Below are 26,396 nucleotides of genomic sequence, written 5' to 3'. Positions count from 1 at the left end.
TAGACCCCTTTGACTTTTTCCACATTTTGTTACTTTATAGCCTTATTCTAAAATGTATTAAACAAAACGTTTTCCTCAGCAATCTACACACAATACTCCATAATACCAAAGAAAACACGTTTTTAGAAATGTTTGCAAAAAAACACAAATTTAAACAGAAATACTTATTTACATAAGTATTCAGACCTTTCGCTATCAGACTTGAAATTGAGCTCTGGTGCATCCTGTTTCCATTGATTATCCTTGATGTTTCTACAACTTGATTAGAGTCCACCTGTGGTAAATTCAATTGATTGGACATGATTTGTAACGGCACACACCTGTCTATATAAGGTCCCACAGTTGACAGTAGATGTCAGAGAGATGCTTGATGAAAACCTGCTCCAGAGTGTGTGCAGGACTTCAGACTGGGGTCAAGGTTCACCATCCAACAGGACAACAACCCTAAACGCAGGAGGGGCTTCTGGGCAAGTCTCGTAATGTCCTTGAGTGACCCAGCCAGAGCCCGGCCACTGCTCGGAGCATGGTTGCTGTCCAGGTTTATTCCTAGGTTCCTTCCTTCTAGGGAGTATTTACTAGCCACTGTGCTTCTGCATTGCTCTTTGGGGTTTTAGTCTCGGTACCTGCACCCTCAGCGGAGTCAACGAACACCGGAAGCATCTGTTTTTCAGGGAAAAGGCAGAGAGGAAGCCAAAGCCTGAAAATAACAAGCTTCTGGTGTTTCACACCAACTGACTTGTTCTTCTGATGTTGTTCACACAGGAGACCATATTGAGACATTATCTACATCCAGAGAGCAACAGCAGGAAGATCAGAGCTAGGAGGTCTCCCCACTGCCTACGAGGAGATTTTCCCAATTCTATCAAAGCTAAAAATACACACAGGAGAGAATCTGTATCTCTGCTCTGACAGTTCATAATTCAACACTGGAGAGAAGCCCTACTCCTGTTCTGACTGCGAGAATATTTTCTCTCAGCAGAGCAACTTAACACACCAACGTATACACACAGGAGAGAAGCTTTACTCCTTCTCTGTTGGAAGAGTTTCTCTCAACATGGCCACTTAAAAAGACACCAACATACATAAATGTGAGAAACCTCATCAGTTCTCTGACTAGTGTAGATTAAAAGAATTCCTTCATTTAATTATCAAGAAGTTGTAACACACTATTTTAGTCGTATTGTTTCTCACTTTGAGAGAACTGTGCAGAGGAAAGGGAGTGTTATAGAATGTTAGCCTCTCTTTACTTTACTGATCAATGTGCACCTGGTCAGTTTTGGTGTGTTTTGATAGCTTCTACTGTAAAGATATTTAGAGCACCTTAAATTTGCCTTTTGAGTTGAATGTGGGTTGATGTGTCATAATACCCTGGAAGTAAATCTGCACTGGGAGACACATTTGAAATGGAATAAATTGAATACATTCAGCAGGGTGGAAACAATCACAGTAAAACATGATTTAAATGTATTGTTGGAAGGGCTGTGGTCACCAGTCATGTAATACATTAAATATATACATCAGATGGTATTGGGGAGCTATTTCATGGGTACATTATTTACTAATTTCAATCTTATACCAACCAACCCTATGCTTGGTGTGACTGTTATGGACAGAGCAGACCATCTGATATGCCCTTAAATATTATAATATGCAACCTGGAATTAAAATGTAAGAGGACCTGTGCTTCTACAGTGAATCACATCTGTGCTGTTTAAGGGAGATGTAACAAATTAAAACGTATCAACGCCTGATTTATATTTACAACGACAGGGGGTGCACCGTTCCTGGAGGTACTGCAATACCAGGTCGATGCGTGGAGTGGACGGAGCAAGCCCCTATTCCATCTCCCTGTTCCAAAAATCTATTTAATATATGGTCCCCAGATAGGGGACGTGTCAGATATTAAACTGATAAGAACAGATTTAAAAAATATAATTTTTATTTTCATTTCTCTATGGATGTCCCCCCCCCCCCCCCCCCCCAAAAGGAAATTAAACAGTACCCGTATGAATGTTTTTCATACACAAGGGAAGGGAATGGGAAGCCCAAGGGCAAGGTGAAGTATTTGGTATTTATTCACATATGTAGTCAGTTTATCTACTGTTTATTATTTCTCCAGTGGATGTAAATGCTGGTGTTATATGTAGAGAACGCAGTCATTTGGAAAGGTGGAATTATTGAATATTATGTTAATAATACTAATAACAATTTACCACTATCAAAAGGAACTATGTATTTTTACCTCTAGATTTGATATTTTATTTTGAATTAGTTTTTCTAGTCATTAGTGTGTTGATAATTTATTTCAAATAATTTAATTTATTTGAAATAATGATTGTGATTTTAATATATTTTTTACCTTTATTTAACCAGGCAAGTCAGTAAAGAACAAATTCTTATTTTCATTGACGGCCTAGGAACAGTGGGTTAACTGCCTGTTTAGGGGCAGAACGACAGATTTGTACCTTGTCAGCTTGAACTCGCAACCTTCCGGTTACTAGTCCAACGCTCTAACCACTAGGCTACCCTGCCTATATATATTCCATGTTATCTTATAAGGAAGGGTCGAATTTGGACTTTTCAGTAGTCATTAGAAGTTAGGAACAGGAATGTTTATTTAGGGTTTGAACTAACGGGTTGCCTCCCACAATGTAGACAATGGCTGTTGCGATTGAACCACATGATTAAAGATGCTGTCTTTGTCTCAGCTTAGACTTCCCTTAGAGTGTACGTCAGAGGTTCAAACTGTAGAACCCAGTTCCTACATTTTAAAATATATATTTTTTGAATCAATCAAACCTATGCTACATTTGTATCTCTGAGGCCATCAGGATGACGAATCAGAGCAACATTACTGAATGTAAGTACATTATTTACCTTCAGAGGGGAATGTATTAAACCAGTTGCCGAGATAAGTGTTTTGTTGTTGTGCACTCTACTCATCAATAGCATGGTATTGTTTCTCTGTAATGGCTACTGTAAATTGGACACTGTAGTTAGATTAACAAGAATGAACAAGAATATAAATAAAGACATGTCTGTCCCGGAAAGTTGGCTGCTGTATACAGATTCATTCTAGTCACATTAGAGCATGTTAACAACAATCATCCCGGTTTAGGGACAACAATCATCCCGGTTTAGGGACAGCAATCATCCCGGTTTAGGGACAGCAATCATCCCGGTTTAGGGACAACAATCATCCCGGTTTAGGGACAACAATCATCCCGGTTTAGGGACAGCAATCATCCCGGTTTAGGGACAGCAAGCATCCCGGTTTAGGGACAGCAATCATCCCGGTTTAGGGACAACAATCATCCCGGTTTAGGGACAGCAATCATCCCGGTTTAGGGACAGCAATCATCCCGGTTTAGGGACAGCAATCATCCCGGTTTAGGGACAACAATCATCCCGGTTTAGGGACAACAATCATCCCGGTTTAGGGACAACAATCATCCCGGTTTAGGGACAACAATCCCGTGGAGGTTTTAAACTGTATGTACTTAATATTTGAATGAAATTAAATGGTTTTAAAATGGTATCTCACCCCTTAATGAATGGGAAGCTCTCGTTTTCTCTCCCACCCCGGTCTGTAGCGAAGAAAAAAGACTTACGGAAAAGCCATGTGCGTGCGTGTGTGTGTTTCAAAAACAAAAAGGTAGGGGGTGTGTGTTCAACAATGCCCAGGCATCTGCACTCAAGGCTCTCTCTCTCTGCAGGGGTCGTTTGAAACCAAGGTTTGCACTATCATGCAAACGGTATGTACAGATATCTGCCTATCCCCCATCAAAAAGTGTGTCGGTTTCTCTTAAAATGGGGACTTTCGATTCATTAACACATATGCCTTTCAAATCCTAATTTATTTCACACCCTCCAGAGGATGTGAGGGCTAAAAAGTCAACCTGCCCCCAGAAAGAATACACCATGTCTAGACCGACCCCCGGGGGTAAACATTGATATTTCTAATCAGCGCATATACTAACCGTGCCCCCACCCCGGTCTATAAATTTACATCGGACACCCCCCAAGGTGCTAACCCTGAGGATGTAGGAAATCAAAAGGGCCATGTCTTACTGTCTCGACACCCCTCCTGTTGTTTGAAATCACTACCTTTGTAATCTAAACCAAAATATACAGGGTGTTGCAAAGAGGATATCGCCCGAAAAACGTCACCCCCATGCCCTGTAAATGCATTCCGTAGTATCTCTCCTTTTGAGCCAAGACCGAGGAGCGAGTGTCCGATCCACTATGTTAGCACCGCTTTAGCGCAGCTACAAACCCACAGGCCAGCAACCCCGAATAGTTATCGGACTGAACATTTAAAAGGATAATCTGTGAATCCGTCCTAATGGAGCTTTCTGAAGGTGAGTTAATGAAAAAATATATATTAGATTTGGATGCGTGGAATTGTTTGAACATGAAGGATGTTATTGTAATATTAAACATGGAGTTATATGTGTTTTAAACGTGGGTCAATGCACGTATTCTTATCGTATAAAATGTTAGGGTCTTTAAATGTTTGTAGGGTCTCCAACATTTACGCAGCTGCTCAGAGGGATAAATGATCTGGAACAGACAGCGTTAGACAGCGATTCTCAGGAGCAAATCGCAGGCAGCCAAACCCCGTCACATTATTGTAGACGTAAATCCAATAATCACATACACAAGAATATTTATACATTCAAAACAAAACGAGTGCACCCTATATTAAAAGCTATTTTGTGTGTTTACAGCTGACATACAGCCAAGAAGAATAACGGGGTCCATATGGACCCTGAACGGCTTCGGAAGAGCAGATGACACATCCGATGACACAGATTCAATTCTCCTGTACTGTACGAACGTTTTTTCAAACACACCGAGAACAGAGGATTTAAACGTCCGGTCAACTCCCCCGGAAACCTCCACCAGCTCGCTCCATATTCCTAACCCAAGCAAACAACGCATAACTCGGGCGCAAATACATTGCTCAGAATCAACCCCTCCGGAAAAGTACGACAGGATAGGGAATTTACGAGACGGCGCTCCATGGACACGGTATGAAACTATTATATATATATATTATTATTATTATTTATACATTTTTAGGCTTGAATATGTTAAAACAAGGACAAATAATGTTTTGATTCGTCAGAACAGCCCTCGTCAAAAAAGCAGAGGTAATGTAATTATGTATTGTTAATATATAGTATTATACCTGAAATGTATTTGACATTTTTTATCTAACATATTTGTATGTTTAATAACCTATTTTATATGTATTATTTTCTTCAGACTCCTCCCCGGCGTATAACGGCACCAAAGACCTCACACATCTAGAGCACGCGGAGGATTCCGGCTCACCGAACATTCACAATGAAACAACCAAAACGGAGGATTTCAACGTTATAAATGACATTTCCCAGGCAGACGACCGGTTATTATGGGATGCGGCCAACCTTCTTGATTCTGCCAATGCTGTGGTGACAACAGATGGATCTGAAATAGAACAAGCTAGGTTTTTCACAGCCTTTTCCAGGGCTCTAAAATCCCGAAAGGTTTTGCTACACAGTCGTCTGGGTGTTTTACTAGAGCGCCAATAACGTCAGGATATATCCTTCTGGCATAGAGCAATTCCACGTATGTTAAACAGCAATCCAATTTTAAAAAACGCAAATACAGGCGTTAAAAGCATATATGTTACACGGATCCTTCCAGAATAACCCAAGAACACACATCATTAATTATCCAAATGGCTGACCCAACAGACCTAGGCGAGACAGTTGAAAACCTCTTATCCCAGATACCGCCAGAATTATTAATGAGTCAGGGCCTTCGGATGAAAAGCCCTCATATCGCTAATTACCCAGATGAACGAGAGCCTGAGATCTAATTCTGCAACACACACGCCTCAAAACCAGACATTAACACCCATGTCCGAAGAGTCTGAAAGGCAATAGGATGTTTTTGAGGAATTGGAAAATTGTCTAATAAATCAGGATTGTATGGATAGAAGTGTACCGATATCAATTCAACAATACAGAGATTCGACAGTTTTTCAATTTCGCATGGGTGAATCAAAAACTTGACTATACTGTGTTTTACGTAATGATATTGGACACTCTGAACGAACTGTTAGAAAGGGCTAGAGATTATGGCGAACCACGTGATGTCTTACAGTTGGAAATTTGTGGAGACATGCATAGCACGGTATCTCTTATTTTACCCAATGGCGAAGCAGATCTGGAACAATTTATCGCGCTGCTAGAACGACTTGTTCAGTCAAATGTATCCGTCTTAGCCGATAGGACCCTCGAGCTTGTTGTGCAAATAATACGTCAACCCCTGGGTGGTGGTGGGCAGAGAAGGAAACTTGATAGCCTCTTGGGGGCTCCTCCATCCTTCAAGATAGGGTCAAAGGCCCGGGTCACCTCTGCCCCGCTCTTATTTAAGCCCCTTACAAATGCTATTTTAGAGAAAATATCTGTAACCGTTAGCATGTAGCGATTTCCATCATTTTTATCTGCAAGGACCTGTCACATAGATGCGCCTTTCTTACAGGTTTATGGAGAGTATATGCATCCTGCTCTGATAACCACTCATTCACTTTAGAATCGCTTAACCGGCTACCTGTTTCTTCGGCTATAAGACCCGGGGTTAGAGGGATTATAATAAATGTTTTTCAACATCTGCTCCGCCATCCTTCTTACCTCTCTGAGGTACAATAACGTTAATGAGCCACTTTCAAATAATGACAACATTTCATTTTCATTATAGAATTTTTATTTTATTCATGCATCAAGTATTACGTATACAGACAATTCAGGATTCTTTGCAGGATACATGTCCCAGTTTTCTCAACGATCACAGCATGCAACACCCTGTATATTTGGTTTTGAGTTACAGACTTGTGTCGCTGAACTTTGAAAACACACATGTCCGATATATAAGCATATAAACAACAAATATGATACACGTTACAATTAAATGGTGTTTCAAACAAGTAAAATCTTAGACAAAGTTGTTTCTAGTTCTTCAGAATCATCCACAACATGATTCATGATTTGTTCCATTTTCAGCACACGCTCTACATTAACCCAGGCATTGTGTGTTGTGTAGAACGATACATTGTTCACTTTATTTTCAATAATCTGATGCATAACATTTGTAAGTTCTCTCAAAAGAAGACATTTATTTATTATCTCTAACATCGTATACACATAGTTGCCCATTGCTTTACATCTAAATAACAAAATGTCACTCGGTCTCTTGGGGTTTATTGAGCCAGAAAGTCATCACATCAGCCACCACAGCTTCCCGGTATTTATTGTCGTCCAACAGGGTGTGTCGGATTTCTTTGAGTTTATCGTGGATGTAGATTGCCTGCTTCAGTTCATGTAGGAATACCGTGGTTACCAAGTAAACTCTGGGGATATACGGCTTAGGACCCATAGACTCCAGGGCTCCAGGGCTCTGACCAGCGATGGTATAAACCTGCAGGACCACAGTCTTTTCACCAGCTCCTCAAATTGGTTGAAGAAGTAGTATCTTGGCGGGTCATATACGGCGCTTGCTGGGGTGATTGATCTCACAACCGATGCATTTCTCTCTTATATATTCTCCAATCACCACGTCTAGAAGTGTGGCTACAGAGGCCTTGATGGTGTCCACAAAAATAGTACTGACTATCCCATCAAACACGTCCTCAGGCTGTGTACATGCAGGGGGTGTCGCGGGTCTTGCCGGGGGGGGGGAGGAGAGTAGAATGTTGGGCTGCCGGCATACGGTCCTTAGGGTCTGGGCCCCATGTCGTATCGGAGTCCTGGTATGTTGTATGAATATCCATGGTGTATGATGAAATGAAGAACTGGAGGCTTTAAGGGCACTACTTTTATTGTTGAACCAGTCCTTTGGGTATCAGGGCGTGGTTAACGCAACCGAGTACTTAGTTTTCTTCGGAGGCTGTCCCTTCTGAGGATGTACCTTCTTGGGGCTCCTTTGAATCATAATCCTCAGGATTCGTATATATTATGCACTTCTTTACATGAACAATGCTCTGCCGCTGTTGGCTCTGTACAAAGAGAGCGTCCAACAGCTGGAACATTTTCAATTCCATTAGATCCCAAATTTGAAAAGGAATAAGCATGCGCAACCTAAAATCCCCACCATCACAAATGTTTTGGTTGCGGGTTTCCTCGTTGCCGAAATAGAACTCCACGTAGCCACATGGAAGTCCATTCTTTCTTTGTATTTTCACCCTGTGAATTATTCTTCCTGAGGAGTCAGGGGCACCTTGAACAAGCTATACCCCTTGGTGATAAGGCTCAGTTCAGGACACACAACCTTGCGAAAAACCGTCCAGTCTTCAAGCCCGTAGTCCACTCCTAAAGTCTGGTCTGTATATTCTTCTCCTTCGGCTACCGTATAGAGGTTCACTCTACAGGCCAGGTAATCAAACCGATACCCCGATTGATGTCCATTAGACATCAGCACTTGATCTTTCAGCGTAGTTGCGGGCGGTATTTGGGTTCTATACACACTTAGAAACCGCTTTTTTTGGCGCATCGTATATTGTGGCTTGATACCTGGCCCTTTCTCGATGTTTCAACCGAGTTCCTGCTTCCGTTGTTACAGTCATCACAGCTTTGCCACTGATCACAAAATCCATGCTGATTTAAAAAATCTTGTTTAGTGTTCTGAGGACGCATGTCTTGTTCTGGGCTTTATTTATAAGGCGTCTGCCAACCCCAATACCCCAGGACATTCGTGTTTCATAGACAACAACCCTAAGGTCAATAAAACAGGGGGTGGGGGGGTCAAACTCTTTGAAATGGTCACCCCCCCCCCAGTTCAAAGAGGTCACTAGACATCAATCATCATGACAACTTCAAAGGCATTATATACATATTGTCGCACTCACTCCAAGGCGTGAGAACAGGAACAGGATGACCAGATATGGGCATAACCACGTGATCACAACTTGTCAGTTTTGGTGTGAGAGAGAATAAAGTAGACGGCACACGTCAGTAAAGAGAGACATTCTATAATGCTCCCTTTCCTCTGCATTGTTCTCTCACAGTGAGAAACTATAGGATTACAATAGTGTTCTACACTTTCTTCATTTGATCAAATTCAACGTTGCCAATTATTTAATGACATGAGAATTAAGTGGAGTGTCTAATCTTAGCTGGTCTGAGAGAACTGATGAGGCCTGTCCTTTATGTATACATTTGTGTCTTTTTAAATGACCCAATCTGTAGAACCTCTTCCCACAGTCAGTGCAGTGATAAGGCTTCTCTGAAGTGTGTATCCGTTGGTCTGTTTTTACATTGCCCAATTGGGAAAAACTCTTGCCACATTGAGAGCGGAAATAAGGCTTCTCTCCTTTGTCTTTTCTCTAATGACTTTTAAGCTCAGCTGGTGTTTTAACATTTCCTACAGTCAGATCAGTGGTAAGGCTCCTCTCGTGTTTCCCTTGGTGTCTTTTGAAATGGCACATTCAAGAGAAACACTTTCCACAGTTGGAGCAGGAGTAAGGCTTCTCTTACTCCTGAGAGAAACTCTTTTCAAAGTCAGAGCAGGAGTAAGGCTTCTCTCCTTTGTGTATACGTTCATGTTGTTTTAAGGTGCCCAGGTGAGAGAAATTCTTTCCACAGTCAGGGCAGAAGTAAGGCTTCTCTCCTGTGTGTATGCGTTCATGTTGTTTTAAGGTGCCCAGGTGAGAGAAATTCTTTCCACAGTCAGAGCAGGAGTAAGGCTTCTCTCCGGTGTGTGTTCTCTGGTGAACTTTTAGGTCAGTTGATGTTTTGAAGCATTTTACACAGTCAGAACAGGAGTAAGGCTTCTCTCCTGTGTGTATACGTTCATGTTGTTTTAAGGTACCCAGTTGATGGAAACTCTTTCCACAGTCAGGGCAGAAGTAAGGCTTCTCTCCTGTGTGTATGCGTTCATGTTGTTTTAAGTTGCCCAGGTAAGTGAAACTCTTTCCACAGTCAGAGCAGGAGTAAGGCTTCTCTCCTGTGTGTATACGTTCATGTTGTTTTAAGGTACCCAGTTGACGGAAACTCTTTCCACAGTCAGGGCAGAAGTAAGGCTTCTCTCCTGTGTGTATGCGTTCATGTTGTTTTAAGATGCCCAGGTAAGTGAAACTCTTTCCACAGTCAGAACAGTAGTAAGGCTTCTCTCCTGTGTGTATACGTTCATGTTGTTTTAAGGTACCCAGTTGATGGAAACTCTTTCCACAGTCAGAGCAGGAGTAAGGCTTCTCTCCTGTGTGTATACAATCATGTTGTTTTAAGGTGTCCGGACGAGAGAAACTCTTTCCACAGTAAGAGCAGGAGTAAGGCTTCTCTCCTGTGTGTATACGTTCATGTTGTTTTAAGTTACTCAGTTGAGAGAAACTCGCCCCACATTCAGAGCAGGAGTAAGGCTTCTCTCCTGTGTGTGTTCTAAGATGAAGTTTTAGTGATGTTGATGTTTTGAAGCATTTTCCACATTCAGAGCAGGAGTAAGGCATCTCTCCTTTGTGTATACGTTCATGTTGTTTTAAGGTGCCCCATTCAGAAAAACTCGATCCACAGTCAGAGCAGGAGTAAGGCTTCTCTCCTGCGTGTAAACGCTCGTGTCTTTTTAGGTAGCCCAGTTGAGAGAAACTCCTTCCACAGTCAGAGCAGGAGTAAGGCTTCTCTCCTGTGTGCATATGTTCATGACGTTTTAAGTTGTTCCGATGAGAGAAACAAGCCCCGCAGTCAGAGCAGGAGTAAGGCTTCTTTCCTGTGTGTATATGTTCATGTTGTTTTAAGGTATCCCGACGAGAGAAACTCTTTCCACAGTCAGAGCAGAAGAAAGGCTTCTCTGCTCTGTGTGTTCCATGATGAACTTTTAGCGCAGTTGACGTTTTGAAGCATTTTACACAGACAGAGCAGGAGTAAGGCTTCTCTCCTGTGTGCATATGTTCATGACGTTTTAAGTTGTTCCGATGAGAGAAACAAGCCCCGCAGTCAGAGCAGGAGTAAGGCTTCTCTCCCGTGTGTATACGTTCATGTTTTTGTAAGGTGCACGGTTGAGAGAAACTCTTTCCACAGTAAGAGCAGGAGTAAGGCTTCTCTCCTGTGTGTATACGTTCATGTTGTTTTAAGGTACCCAGTTGAGAGAAACTCACCCCACATTCAGAGCAGGAGTAAGGCTTCTCTCCTGTGTGTGTTCTCTGATGAACTTTTAGTTTAGTTGATGTTTTAAAGCATTTTCTACATTCAGAGCAGGAGTAAAGCTTTTCTCCTGTGTGTATTTTTAGGTGTATTTTTAGCTTTGATAGAAATGGGAAAATCTCCTCACAATGTGTGCAGTGGTGAGACCTCTTTGCTATGTGATCTTCCTGTTGATGCTCTCTGGATATAGAGAATGTCTCAACATGGTCTCCTGTGTGAACAATATCAGAACAACCAGTCAATTGGTGTGATATACATGTCAATCAAATGTATTTTATGAAGCTCCTTTTACACAAGTTGTAACAAAGTTCTTTACAGAAACCAACCCGAAATCCCCAAAGAGCAAGCAATGCAGATGTAGAAGCACAATGGCCACGAAAAACTCCCTAGAAAGCAGGAACCTTGGAGGAAACAGAGAGGAACCAGGCTCAAAGGGGTGGCCGGTCCTCTTCTGTCTGTACCGGGTGACATATGTATTTATATCAGTAGGCTGTACAATACAGGGGAATAAAACTATTCTAAAAGTGGGTAAGTGATGAAAGCTAAAAAAAAGGGGCTTGTCATCCTCCACTTACTATAACAAGGGTTAGTAACGACACAGACTCATTTCATATCATCCTCCACTCACTATCACAAGAGTTAGTAACTACATAGACTCATTTCATATCAACATCCATTCACTAGAACAAGGGTTAGTAACTACACAGACTCACTTCATAGAACTTTAAAACACTGGCAGTTTGTCTACTTCACTTCTTTAGTCTACTCTCTGATCACTCCAGATAGCTCAGTTAATTAAACAAATGCTGGCAATACTGATGTCAAACATGCACATCTCAGTAGCATGAAATAACATCTACCTTCTCATTGAACCAGTTCATCATGAAACAGCTCTACTGCAACTTTTCATACACAGTGGGAAGTTGGAATGAACAACAAACTTAGTTAGATAGAACCTGCTCTTACCATGATTAACAGATTTCCCAATCTTCTCCTCCTTTTCTTCATCTTTAATGTTGACATTCAGCTCCAGTGTTTGACTGCAGTCTTCCAGCTTCACTGATGCCATCTCTGGATCCTGCAGTGCAAACTGGGCCCCACTGTCACAATCAGGACCCAGTGACTGTGGGTTTGCACTCAGTGTGGAAGGAGAGAGGCAGGCTGGGTTTGTCATTACTGTTGATGTTACTGGCCTCAGACTTAATTCTAGTCCTGTAGTAACAATGAGAAACAGAAACAAATGTTATTGTCTTGACAGTTCTGGCACTTTCTTTATTCTCTAAAAATATATTATATGTTAAATTATCTAATTCAGTGCTTGACTTGGACTGAAATGGGTGCTGGTACTGTTTATATTTAGGCACAGGAGCTCCACAATACTGTTGAGCTAATATTCTATTAGAGGAACTGCCACGACTTCCGCCGAAGTTGATCCCTCTCCTTGTTCGGGCGACGCTCGGCGGTCGACGTCACCGGTCTTCTAGTCATCGCCGATCCATTACATGCGCAGTATATTTAACCCTCTGTTTCCCACATGTATGTGTGCGTGTTAGTTCTATGTTGATGGCTGTATCTGATGGCTGGTATTTTGTTGCCGGGCTAAGTATCGCCCTCGTCTCCTGCCTCTCAGGGAAGGCCCTGGAGTGGGCCAACGCCTTATGTGGGGGAAGAAGAAGCTTGTTGGACCACTTCGGGATTTCACCCGCCGCTTCCGGGCAGTCTTTGACCACCCGCCTGAGGGAACGTCTCGTACACCTGAGGCAGGGGACGAGGAGCGCACAGGAGTTTGTGATGGAATGACAGGGCCCTGATCGATCACTACCGGTGCAGTCTGCGCGAGGACGTCCGTCGGGAGTTGGAATGCAGGGACACCACTCTCACATTCAACCAGCTGGTGGACCTGTCCATCCGGCTGGAAAACGTGCTGGCTACCCGCGGACATCCAGATCGGGGTCTGTCAATTCCATCCCCCAGCACCACCGCCCATGGAGCTGGGAGATGCTGCACTTAGGGCGACCGGAGGCGGGGCCATTCCATGCACCATCTGTGGCCGCAGAGGGCACACTGCCGGTCGGTGCTGGGGCGGTTCCTCTGGGAGTCGAGGCAGCAGGCGCGAGGACGTCCGTCGGGACACTCTCGTGTCAACCCAGGTGAGTAGGGGTTTCCATCGATGCTACTACAGTGGAAAGCCTAGACCAGGTCTCCACCGTGCGCATCCCCCCTGAATATACCAATTTGACTCAATTACGGGGGGGGGGGGGGGTTGTGCGATAAATCTCCTGGTAGACGCAGCACTTCCCAGGAGTCACGTGTATCCCCTGTCGCAAGAGGAGACGGCGGCTATGGAAACATATGTTTCCGAATCTCTGGGGCAGGGGTACATTCGGCCCTCCACTTCACCTGCCTCCTCGAGTTTATTTTCGTGAAGAAGAAGGGTAGAGGTGTATTGACTACTGAGGCATTAACCAAATCACTGTGAGGTATTTACCCGCTGCCTCTCATAGCCAGTGCGATCGAGTCAATGCACGGGGAACACTTCTTCACAAAATTGGATCTCAGGAGCGCTTACAATCTGGTGCATATCCGGGAGGGAGAAGAGTGGAAGACGGCGTTTAGTACCACATCAAGCCATTATGAGTACCTTGTCATGCCATACGGGTTGATGAATGCTCCACCAGTCTTCCAATCCTTTATTGACAAGATTTTCAGGAACCTGCACGGGCAGGGTGTAGTGGTGTATATCGATGACATTCTGATTTACTCCTCTACACGCGCCAAGTATGTGTCCTTGGTGCGCAGGGTACTTGTACGACTGTTGGAGCATGACCTGTACGTCAAGGCAGAGAAATGCCTGTTCTTCCAGCAGGCCGTCTCCTTCGTAGGGTATCGCATTTCCACATCAGGGGTGGAGATGGAGAGTGACCGCATTTCAGCTGTGCGTAATTGGCCGACTCCCACCACGGTAAAGAAAGTGCAGCGGTCCACTTTTCATTTTCCATTTGTTTTGTCTTTGTTTTTTTCACACCTGGTTTCAATTCCCCCATTACAGATTCAGTATTTAACCCTCCGTTTCACACATACATACGTATCTGATGGCCGGTATTTGTATGAACGCCAGTTTATTCGTGGAACCGGTATATTTCACGGTATTGTTTCTATACCCGTGTTTTTTCGTGTATTAAATACCTTGTCCACGCATCTCAACTCTCCTGCGTCTGACTCCTTTTCACCAGTTACCCAAAACCTTGACAGGAACATGAGCTCAAACAGTAGACATTTGAGGTGCCGGTTCTCTGCTCCAGTGAGCTCCTGTCCAAGTCAAGCACTGATCTCATTTCAATGGATCAGGTAGCTAAGCATTGACAACAAAACACTAATTCATTCATATCAAAGTACACACGTTAAAATTAGTCTACACAAACTAAGTGCACTTAAACTAAAGTAGATTTCCCCAATTCACATAAATGGCAAAAAAAACATTTAGTATAAGTTTAGTTAACCTGGTCTTCACTGTATTATTTTAATCAAAAACCAATTGTATTTCCTGTTCACACCATAGTAACATTTATAGATAAAGATAGAAGCAACTGAAGGTGTCTGACTATTAGTGCACATGTAGAAAACTGATGATCATTACATTAAGCTTCAAAACTGGAGTGTGACCATGAAATGGTCTCTCTGCACCAGCACTGAAGTCCGTTGGAGCAGACAGAGTGGACAGCTCCATTTTACCAGCTCGTGAATTTTACACAAAACCAATAACATGCTAAACAAACTCAGAAAACTCAAATACTTGTATTCTTTATTAAAACTACATTGAGGAAATTATGTACATTTATTCAGACAAACCAAAAGCTTCTAGCTATGTGACTTGTAAAATAGTTGATCACAATCACTCGGTTTCACACAAAAATAAAACATCTCTTTTATTTATTTAATTATTTTTTATAATGAGGCTGTAACAAAACGTGGGAAAAGTCAAGGGGTCTAAATACTTTCTGAATGGGAGAGGGGATACCTAGTCAGTTGTACAACTGAATGCATTCAACTGAAATGCAACTGTGTCTTCCACATTTAACCCAACCCCTCTGAATCAAAGAGGTGGAGGGGGGGGGGCTGCCATAATCGACATTCACGTCTTCGATGCCCCGGGAACAGTGGCTTAACTGCCTTGCTCAGGGGCCGAATAACATTTTTACCTTGTCAGCTCAGGGATTCAATCCAGCAACCTTTCCTCCACTCACTATCACAAGGGCACGACACAGACTCATTTCATAGAAAACACTGGCAGTTTGTCCACTTCACTTCTTTAGTCTCCTCTCTGAACACTCCAGACAGCCCAGTTAATAAAACAAATGCTGGCAATACTGGTGTCAAACCATGCAAGTGTCAGTAGTAGTGATGCACCGATATGAATTTTTTTGCCCATTCCAATATTTTCCTTGACAAAAAAAACAGCTACAGATACCCGATATTGACATTTTTTGCGGCCTTTTATGCATTTTAGTACAGTTAAATAGTTAACACACACACAAACACACACATGGACGCAGCAGTCAAAGGCACAGTATCTCAGTGCAAGAGGCGTCACTACAGTCCCCGGTTCAAATCCTGGCTGTATCACATCCGGCCATGATTGGGCGGCGCACAACTGGCCCAGCGTCGTCCGGGTTTGGCCAGGGTAGGCCATCATTGTAAATAAGAATTTGTTATTAGATGACTTGCCTAGTTAAATAACAGGTTACACAAACACAACAAAAAGTTATTTTGTTGGCATTTCCATATGTCCCCATTACCAGTAAAACATAATCAAAATCTATTTCCCCACTTACTTGCTGTGCTGTTTCCTTGTTCATTTGTTCTGTCGTTTCATTCTCAACCAGGATTTCTATGGAACGCCGTTTGGGTCTTTGCGTGTCAAAAAACAAGCTTGTTGACCAATCAGGACCTGAATATGACTGCCCGTCACAATAATATTACGCGTTCATATTTTAACGTAGTTATTACACATGGATTACACAATCACTCGAATTTCATATGTCAACGATTCATCAATACGTATGCTCTGATGCTGGTCATAAAAAAAGCTAGCTAACTCATGGATGCAAACAATGTTCTTCCCCAAAAACATCGCAAACCGGCATAATCTGTTTCAGTAGCTATAGTCAGGTAGTTAACTATATAGCTAGGTATCATTATCTAAAATAGCCCTAATTTATAAGACGGTTCTTATTTGATTAATGGTGGTTGGACCCATCTATGTGAAACTAGCAACAATAAGGATTAGCCACAATAGTGGAATTTGCAGTTAGCCTTCAAAGTAAAGGTAGGGCATAATTCTACTATTTGTAATAATTTGCATCACTATCAATGACATACCTTTATTTTGAAAACAGCAAATTCAACTTTTGTGCTAATCCTTATTGTGGCTAGCTTCACAACACATAACCCGGTCCGGTCGAGCCTCACCAGCCAGATGAAGCTAGTTGGATGCTTATAACGGAAGCTTTGGGCAACAGGGTTAAGTAGCTGGCTAACTGTTTATTTTCATGAACAGAAATTCAATTTCAATAGGCGAACAACAAGTGGCAACCTAGCTATTGTTTTCAGGCTGGTTGTATTGGTGCTAACGTAAACTCACGTAAACTCGTACATCGCCTTGGTCCGTACAATTACCCTTACTTTAGCGCCCCAAAAGCGTAATACTTCCAGATCAACTGTAATGTCAATACCATTGTAATAGATAGATATTGTAGATATTTTACTGTAGATAATAGATATTGTCAATAGATCTGGAAGCTAAGCATTGACAACAAAACACGAGTTCATTCACAGACAAAGTATACACTTTATATTAGGCTACAGAACTTAATCTATAGTAGATTTCTGAATTGACATAAATGACTCAAAAAACATGTAGTACAAGGTTGCAGTATGTTTCAGGCAGCACTATGTACTATTTTCCTGAATAACCTTGTCTTCCCTGTATTATTTCAATCAAAAAACAATATTATTTCCGTTCACACCATAGTAACATTTATAGACAGACAGAAACAACTGAATGTCTCAATATTAGTACACGTGTAGAAAACTGATAATCATTACATTTATCTCCAAAACAGTAGTGGAACCGTAAAATGGTCTCTCTCTGCTGCACCCTCATTGCCTGCACTGAAGTCCGTTGATGCAGACCGAGAGGGAGCCGCCATTTTACGAGCTCGTGAATTTTAACGTTACACAAAACCAAAAACGACATGTTAAACGAACCCAGAAATCACAAATTATTTGATCCTTAATGAGATTACCTTGACGAGATGATATACATCCACTCAGACAAACCCAGAGTATCTATGTCAATTGTAAAAATTTAAAAATGTAAAAAGTGATCACGTTCACTCACGCGGTTTGGCACATTTTTTTTAACCAAACGTGATAATAACTTGACGTATTTGTTACCTAGCATGTTATGACGTGTTCTTAAGATATTAAAACGTGCTATTACATACCAGTAGTAATACATTTGAAACGTACACAGAAGTTGTGGTCTCGACTGCACAATTCTGGCGTGTCCTTTGTTGTGAAGAATGATGTGCGCATGCGTGGAATTTCCTGTTCCCCCCACTACCAGTTTCTAAACCCAGAGACGCAAACAACGCGAGACTTCAGAGAACGCGTGTGAAGCGGACCAAGCCTGGGTTTGACAAGTCAATGAGAGAAGTTTACAATTTTGATACTTTTGCAGCGGCTAATGGGGATCCTAATAAATACCAAAAATATTCCGTCGGTACACACTTGAAACATGGCCATTATTTTATCAATTTCATAACTGCAGTTGTTTATTCACAATCGCTCTCACTGCGTATCTTACATATCGCAGCATCACATGAGTAGGCAGACACTCTTCACTCTTCCAACGAAACTCCAGATATAACACATTTTATCGGTGCCCTGCTCCAAAAAACAATGCTCTCTCCTTCTGCTCTTCTGAGACGCATGAAATCAAAACCACTACTGGTCACTCTGACTGACCCTACCTTTCCTAATGCCTCCTTTACCATCTTCCTGACCTCAAATTATCTCCCAACAATACATAATTGTTGATGAATCGCACTCCATAAGAAACCGATGTTCATTTACAACTTTTGGCCAATTGCTCAATTTTTCGTCGTCTCCGTCTTCCATTCAATTCATTCTTACCAATTTTACTCAACTTGGAGCCACCAGACTCGAACAGCACTTCGGCTTCGCCATATTTCCCTACCCAAAACCAGACACACCACGCTACCGACTAACTCCTGCATGTAGAATCCTGCATTGAAAAAAGCCAACATCTACAGGTTAAATGGGAATTTCTCACTGGCTTTGCCATTTTCAGCTATATCAGGTCAAATCAAATCAAATGTATTTATATAGCCCTTCTTACATCAGCTGATATCTCAAAGTGCTGTACAGAAACCCAGCCTAAAAACCCAAACAGCAAGCAATGCAGGTGTAGAAGCACGGGTGGAGATTATAACTGAACATGGCCAAGATGTTCAAATGTTCATAAATGACCAGCATGGTCGTATAATAATAAGGCAGAACAGTTGAAACTGGAGAAGCAGCACGGTCAGATGGACTGGGGACAGCAAGGAGTCAAGCAAGGTCAGGTCCATCCATCATGGACTTTATTTCGCCCAAAATTGTCCGTCTGTTTTGATCCAAATATAGCTAATGTTTGTATACTCCATGTTTCATATGTTGGTCATTTTTGCTACCATTTTCTCTCCGCTTACTCTTGTAATTAGTATGTCCAGATGTAACAAATGTAATTATGACCTCAGCTAATGTAGTCATGTACATTAACTTAATGTAATCATTGGCATGTTGTTTTGCCCAGAAGCAACAAATACACTAGATTACATCATCTCTACATCCTGTTAATGTAATCATTGTTCCTATGTTTTCTCAGCATACATGACATTAACTCCCGCAGGCGACGCGAGCGGTTTAGCCAGCCTGTAATAACCCAGTAACTCGGTAGTGAGTTGTCATGTCTAAATGTTGATATTTAACCCGAACCCAGTAATAACCATAGTAAGTCACATGAATAGACATCAAAATCACTCAACCATCCTAACATAATACATCATGTAATGGTCTTATTTAGTGTTCAATTTCAACTGAACCATGATCATATATGTCATTTGTTTGTCTTCTCAGGTCTTACAGCAAGTAAAAATGTATGAACTAAAACATTTAGTCATTACCAGCAGGTTCTGTCCTTACCATCACAGTTCATTATGTGGTAGTAATGACTTGGTGGGAATAACAATTTTACGACATTTGGTCATAAATAGCAGGGATTCTAGCATGCTAACTCCAGTTGAACAGCTAGCATACAATGTACCCTAAATACACATAATTAAAACAATTTCAAAAATTAACATAATTTGATGAAATTATAGCCTATTTGGTAATGACCAAATAGACTCCATGACATCCATGTGCTCCACTGTCACTATTCATATCCATGGACACACAATCTAGTAGTCCTAATAAGGGCAACATACCAAAGAGCACACCAAGCTAAACATAAGTACAAAGGCCAAAGACATAGGCCCATAGGACAGCTGGACATATATTATTTTTAGGACATGAAAGGGTCCCGCCACCATTATAACCTAACCGAAAGCAGATATGGGCGTTATTTGGCGTGAACAAACAGGAAGCTTAAACTAAAAGGTAATGGTGGCAGATGGACTGAGGAAAGTAACTTCATTTGCATGTGGGATGGACTCATATGCTGTATGTGTATAAAAGCAGAGCCAGTGCTCAGGGAAGTTGGCTGTTCCGTGGACCAGCACGGCTTATGATATTTTGTATTAAAAGCCTTTATTGAATTCATAAGTTCTTGTAAGTGTTATATTTCTAAGACGATTTTCCACCACATACTCCAGCCACCCAAGTCATAGACTGTTCTCTCTGCTACCGCACGGCAAGCAGTACCGGAGCGCCAAGTCTAGGTCCAAGAGGCTTCTAAACAGCTTCAATCCCAAGTCATAAGACTCCTGAACAGCTAATCAAATGGCTACCCAGACTATTTGCATTGCCCGCCCCTTATTTTATGCTGCTGCTACTCTCTGTTATTATCTATGCATAGTCACTTTAATAACGCCACCTACATGTACATATTACCTCAATTACCTTGACTGGGAATGACAGTCAAGTGCCCCCGCACATTGACTCTGTACCAGTACCCCCTGCATATAGCCTCGCTATTGTTATTTTACTGCTCTTTAATCATTTGTTACTTTTATTTATTATTTTTCTTCTTAAAACTGCATTGTTGGTTAAGGGCTTGTAAGTAAGCATTTCACTGTAATGTCTACACCTGTTTTATTCGGCGCATGACATAAAATTGGATTTGATCACCCATATTCATCGTACTTATCCAATTTCAAACCAGTATGTCTTCTTTGTAACGAGACTGTTGCTGTTTGCAAAGAGTTCAATCTGAGTAGAATCAGAAGTAGATGTTCCACCCCAGACATGAGGCTGGAGTCTGATGCAGAAAGGAAGGTGAGCCTAAGGAGAGAACACCCTGTGTGCTTTACAGTGGTGATTTTAGCATGTACATATTTTATTGTTATCTAACATTTATTTAACTAGGCGGTTCTTATCGACTTACACAAATCCACAAGGAGTCAGTAGAAACCATATTTGTTTAAGCAAGTCAGCCATATCAGATATGTTTTTTAAAAAGGCAGTAAATGAGGGCGAATTAGCTGCCAGACGAGGCTCCTGTGGCTGATAGCCAGGTGCAGCGGTGGTAAGGATTCACTCCAAGATGCTGAAAGCAAAGCTCTAGCATTATGTTGGACTAACTAAAATTCTGTTATAAATGGTTTATTTGAGCTGTTCTTGCCATAATATGGACTTGGTATTTTACCAAATCTTCTGTATACCACCCAGTGGCGTAGCTTCAGCCGGTGTGGTTGCACCAGGGCCCGTGTCGTACATGAGCCCGGTGACGGGCCCGGATCTGCGGAGCCACAGGCCCCCTATGTAATTTTAATTCCACCCTACCATACCAAATACTAATTGTTGACACGAGTCCATCACACCGATTACTTCTTTAATTTAGGCCATATGATAAATGATCTCACTGATGGTTTCACTCTCCAAAGCGTTGTTGTTTCTGTCATCGTTTAAAGCAACAGTTGAGCTAGCTATCAAGAGACAACGGGCAAAAGAAAAATAAAGAGAGAATGTCGAGAATAGAAAATTACGGATTTAAAAATCAGCAATGTATCAACACAAAAGTGGAGACCAAAAGAGCAAGGATCAAAAATGAGAAAGGAGGAGAGGAGGTATCAAATTAGTTAAATTAGATTCCTTTTTCAAATGCAGTTCAAGTGCAGCCATTGCTAGCACAAGCAATGTAGCAGGACCAGAAGAGGATGTAGGTTTATCATCACCAGCAGCAGCTTTTAGCGTGTGAAGTGAGCCAAGGCCGAGCTGTTCCATCATACCAGAAGAAGCAACTTTGACAGAGGAGGATACAGGTTGTCAGGTATCGGCGGATACGACCCTCAGCACAAGCCAGGCCGGACAAGCTATCCCCGGGCCGGGCAGGGAGGAAGAGGATCAGGGCGAGGCTAGAATCCTGGTGGCTGAGGAAACAGGTGGAAGTGGGTCAGACAACATTTTACCTATCCAGGGGGCATTATGCAACAAATGTGGATCCAAAGGCGGGATTTCCAACAATACCAGATCAATAATGTGGGAGTTGGCTCTAATGAGCTCGCAAATGTAATTGTTCAATTTAAATAATGTTCCCTGAAATATTTTAAAACAATTACTGGTGATTCTTCACCACCAGAGGTCACTGATAACACAAGCTGAAATCACATGGGATTCCCGCACGGCACGGGATTTCACTTTGAACAACGGGGAAAACAAAAATGGCTGCTCCCCCTTGTTAGTTTAGCATTTGGTGCAATGCTTAGCTTCACTTGTGCTGGAAAGTGAGACTCCGCACAACAAAAGTCCCCTCCAACAAGAGAACGAGTTTACTAAGTGACGTCTCACGTTGAACCTTTCAGCAATATTTTTTGCGATTAACCGGAACGTGCGGAAAACACAAATACGCCGTTGGTCTACTCGCATCAATGAAAACGCGAGACAGAGATAATTACTAACTTGGTCAAGCCAATATCTACTCACATTTTAATCGGCTGGCCCTATGTCCACACTCGAGAAATGAATTATGACCAAGTCTACTCGTTCCTGAACGCCATAGACAGAAATAACACTACATTGGGCCCAACTAGTACTTTTCTCATAATGCCTGCATCGGCTGGTACATATGCCCCAGCTCATAGCATTCAGTAAATCCCCTACACACTGATTTGTGTCAGATATACAACACGAGTCAATCTCGCTACACTAGTATCTGGGTGAAAAAGAAAACTACACACACGCCACTCTCAACAATAATCCTGATTGGTGTATGAGTAACTTGCTACACAATTCCTATGGACTGAATTCAACAGTGAGGCCTAGTTTTATCTTAGATTCCTCGCACGGGGGCATCAATATGACGTGACGTTATTGTTAATGTGATGACATGCTATTTATCGAATAATTAACTGTTTATTATTACGTGATTAAATAAATCCTGTAACAATTAACTCTAACCTGAAGCACCACGGGAAAAGCTTGTTTAATGAGTTACCGTTTCCCAAATTAACTCAAAGGTATATAGATTTCATAGCAGTCACCAATTAATTCATTTCCGTCTCGTTCTGAATGTCACATAATTAGTAAATCTGCACAAACCCGGGTCTCACTAATTATGCCGTACCACACAAATTTAGTTGATTATTTATTTACTAACCAGTTAAATGATAACATAAGATAAATATACACAAAACAGTCTAGGTTATTGGTCAAAACTTCATACAATGGCAACAGGCCCCTAGTGGACCAACACAAGATGGAGTTTTACAGAGAGAAAGAGAGAAATTCCACACTTGGATACATTTGTAAACTATGCTTAGTTTCAGCCCTCTTATGGGTAAAAAGTGTAATGTATGTATTTATGTGTTGAAGGTCTCTGTTGGTATCTCTTTGTGGGTCGAGTTCCGCTTAGTGGGAAAAGTTTGGCCAACGCCCTGTTCATTCGTCTTCAGTTGTTAGTCTCTGATTTTCCAAACAATGTCACAATATCCTTTCTCTTAGTTGTCAGTTTCCTTGCACTCGTTCTGTGAGAGTGGGCTTCTGAGGAGGCTAATCAGCCGTGTCGATGCTCCCGGCGTGGGCAAGAGGGCCCTGTAGACAACCGGTGACTTGAAAAGAATAGCCGGATGGTTCTGCTTAAATTCAACTTCCTAGATACAGTACTTAGAATAGCTACTCCACCATAAACTTGATTGTTCAGAGATTTACTTTGTCTTCAACCTCGTGTTGCGTTTCGGGGTCACGACTAGTCGTAGACCTCAGCTGCAGCGCGTGGTCAACTTATACCCTGGAGTAGAAAGGGGCATTTCCATCTTTATGACACACTCTCTGGGTTCCCTGGGGCGTAGCTAGTTACAAGGTATTAGGATTCTCTATGATCTCGTTTAGACAACTAAAATCAGTCCTATCATCACCAAAACATTCTCTTTCATATGCATATTTTCTACACAAAGTATGTCAAATCACATTATGAAAACTCTTCAAGTTATGTTTTCGTTATAACATCCTCCACTAACTTTAAGAACATCATAAAATAGACATTCATTTTCATATTCCATCCATCATTGTTTCCCACCATTTGACTGATCAAATATACATGTCCCAAAGTCCATTTATTTGATGTTGTGTAGTTTTGGGCTGTAAACTCTTCCTAAGGCACACAGACATTCCAGTCTCTCACATTAGAGAACAGAATGGAGTTGGGCTGTTGCATTATAATTTATGATGGGCGTGAGGTCATAAACCCCCCATCAATCCCTCTATACTTCTCCCGTCTTCGGTAGGGAGAGATATCTCTGTAGAACCGAGATCCACTGTAACCTGATCCTCACAGGACCATCATGACAATCCCCCTCTGGTGGGTTCAACTTGGAAGGATCCTGCATTTTGCAACCCACCATAAGAATGACCATCGAACGTCAACAATTGTATTTACACAATGTGGGCCATTGGTTTGTGAGAATGTGAATGGGATCAAATTTGGTTCATATATAGACACCATATCATTTAAAACAGTTTGTTTAATTTAAAACTATACACAAGAGAAGATGTTTCCCAGAACAAATTAATGTACAAACATATCAATTAACTTCAACAGTTATTAAAATAAATTAATCAATGACTAAAACAATGAATCTAGCATTAAAAAACAATTGAATAAACACTAGTCAATTCATAGCCTGTCCATCATTAAACAAAACGTGTTTGGTAATATCAAAATAATCCACCGAAACTAATGCTAAAAACTGATCATCGCATCATCTTTATCTGATACAGTGCATTCAAAAAGGGTTCAGACCCCTGGACCTTCTCCACCTTTTGTTGCGTTACAGCATTATTCTAAAATGTATTAAATCGTTTTTCCCTCATCAATTGTTAGGCATTTTATGAATAATGACTAAACAATATCTACATTTAAATAGAACTATACTAATAAACTCTACTCTGTTTTACAATATCTGATGAATAATGTTAGTTCCTAAGAAAGAGGTTATGTAGCATGGATAAGGGGTAATTGGAAATGATAACCATTGTGTAGGAATGAATGTGTGTGTGTCTTTAAGTAAGCAGAGGGTCATTAACCTGTTTGAACCGACTCAACTATAACTCTGTGGCGATCAAATAAGACAGCGAGAGCCTCTCCAGGTTTTCCGCTATCTGGAACTGTCTACTAGGTAGTGATAGATAATGGTGAGACTTCAGAAGTAATCTAGATATAGTGTGTGTCGAGTGTGCGCTAGTAGCTTGGAATGAACTTTTGAACCTGCTTTGTCCTGGTCGAGAGGAGGAAATACATTTTAAACCCTATGACGTCATAGGTTTATATAAGCTGTTATACATGGTTCTATGGACAGCACGCTCCGAGAATAAATGCTATTGGCTAATTTTTGATAGACTGGTCCCTGTCTATTTTATTAAAATAAGGATCTTACAAATTCTTAGAACCGACAGTGATTTTAATTGAATTGGTTAATGAACACATATAGGAATTGTAAAATTCCCATGACATCAATCTACACAAAACACCCCAAAATTACAATGTAAAACAGTTTTTTTTTGCAAACATTGTCTTAGCTGTGTGCTTAGGGTCATTGACCTGTTGGAAAGTGGACCAGTGTGAGTTCTAAGAACTGTGGAGCAGGTTTTCATCAAGGATCTCTGTACTTTGCTCCGTTCAACTTTTCCTCGATCCTGACTAGTCTCCCAGTCCCTGCCGTTGAAAAACATACCCAGCATGATGCTGTCACCACCATGCTTCACTATGCTCTGACATGCACTGTCAACTGTGGGACCTTATATAGACTGTGTGTGCCTGTTTGAATTGAATTTACCAAGTGGACTCAATCAAGTTGTTGAAACATCACAAGGATCTTAATGGAAACAGCATGCACCTGAGAACAATTGAGTCTCCATAGTAAATGGTATGAATACTTATTTATTATTTGCCCCCAAAAATCAAAAAACTGTTTTCAATTTGTCATTATGGGCTTTTGTGTGTAGATTGAGGAATTTTTGTAACAAAATGTGGAAAAAAGTCAGGGGTCTGAAATAATTCTTTGGCACCGAGTATTCAAAACATTAGGAAACCATCCTAATATTGAGTTGCAATCCCTTTGTCCTCAGAACAGCCCAATTCGTCAGGCCATGGACTCCCAATGGTGTGGAAAAGAAACCCACAGGGAATGCTGGGCCATGATGACTCCAATGCTTCCACAGTTGTGTCTGGTTGGCTGGGAGTGGACGTCTACTCTGATAGCTCGTTCCATCTCCTCCCACAGATTGCACAATTGGATTGAGATCTAGTGACTTGGCAGGCCACTGCAGTAAACTGAATTGCGCTGTCATGGGTCCCATGGAACCATTCCTGGACAAGCTTGGGGCATAATCAATGCAGAAAAACATTAATTTGCAGCTGGATACATTGCTGCATAAAGGGAATGGACTTGATTGGAAATGTTTAGCCATCCCTGTGGTATTAATACATTGCTC

General features: G+C 41.6%; 1 protein-coding gene and 1 pseudogene across 1 annotated transcript; both read right to left on the bottom strand.

The window, feature by feature from the left end:
* Positions 1-1,768: 1,768 nt before the first annotated feature.
* On the bottom strand, positions 1,769-1,933 carry LOC116366468 (uncharacterized; annotated as a pseudogene).
* Positions 1,934-6,736: 4,803 nt separating this feature from the next.
* LOC116366467 (zinc finger protein 345-like) lies at positions 6,737-17,770 on the bottom strand. The gene is made up of 3 exons (XM_031818574.1): positions 17,690-17,770; positions 12,150-12,395; positions 6,737-11,394 (listed from the first exon to the last, which is right to left on the bottom strand). The coding sequence occupies exons 2-3, from the start codon at positions 12,355-12,357 to the stop codon at positions 9,521-9,523; spliced, it is 2,082 nt and encodes a 693-aa protein (XP_031674434.1). The 5' UTR covers positions 12,358-12,395; positions 17,690-17,770; the 3' UTR covers positions 6,737-9,520.
* Between the last annotated feature and the right edge of the window lie 8,626 nt (positions 17,771-26,396).

This window comes from Oncorhynchus kisutch, unplaced genomic scaffold, assembly GCF_002021735.2.
Source record: "Oncorhynchus kisutch isolate 150728-3 unplaced genomic scaffold, Okis_V2 scaffold1494, whole genome shotgun sequence".
Lineage (NCBI taxonomy): Eukaryota > Metazoa > Chordata > Actinopteri > Salmoniformes > Salmonidae > Oncorhynchus > Oncorhynchus kisutch.
The sequence above is the reverse complement of the archived record's forward strand: the minus strand, read 5'-3'. Positions and strand labels throughout refer to the sequence as shown.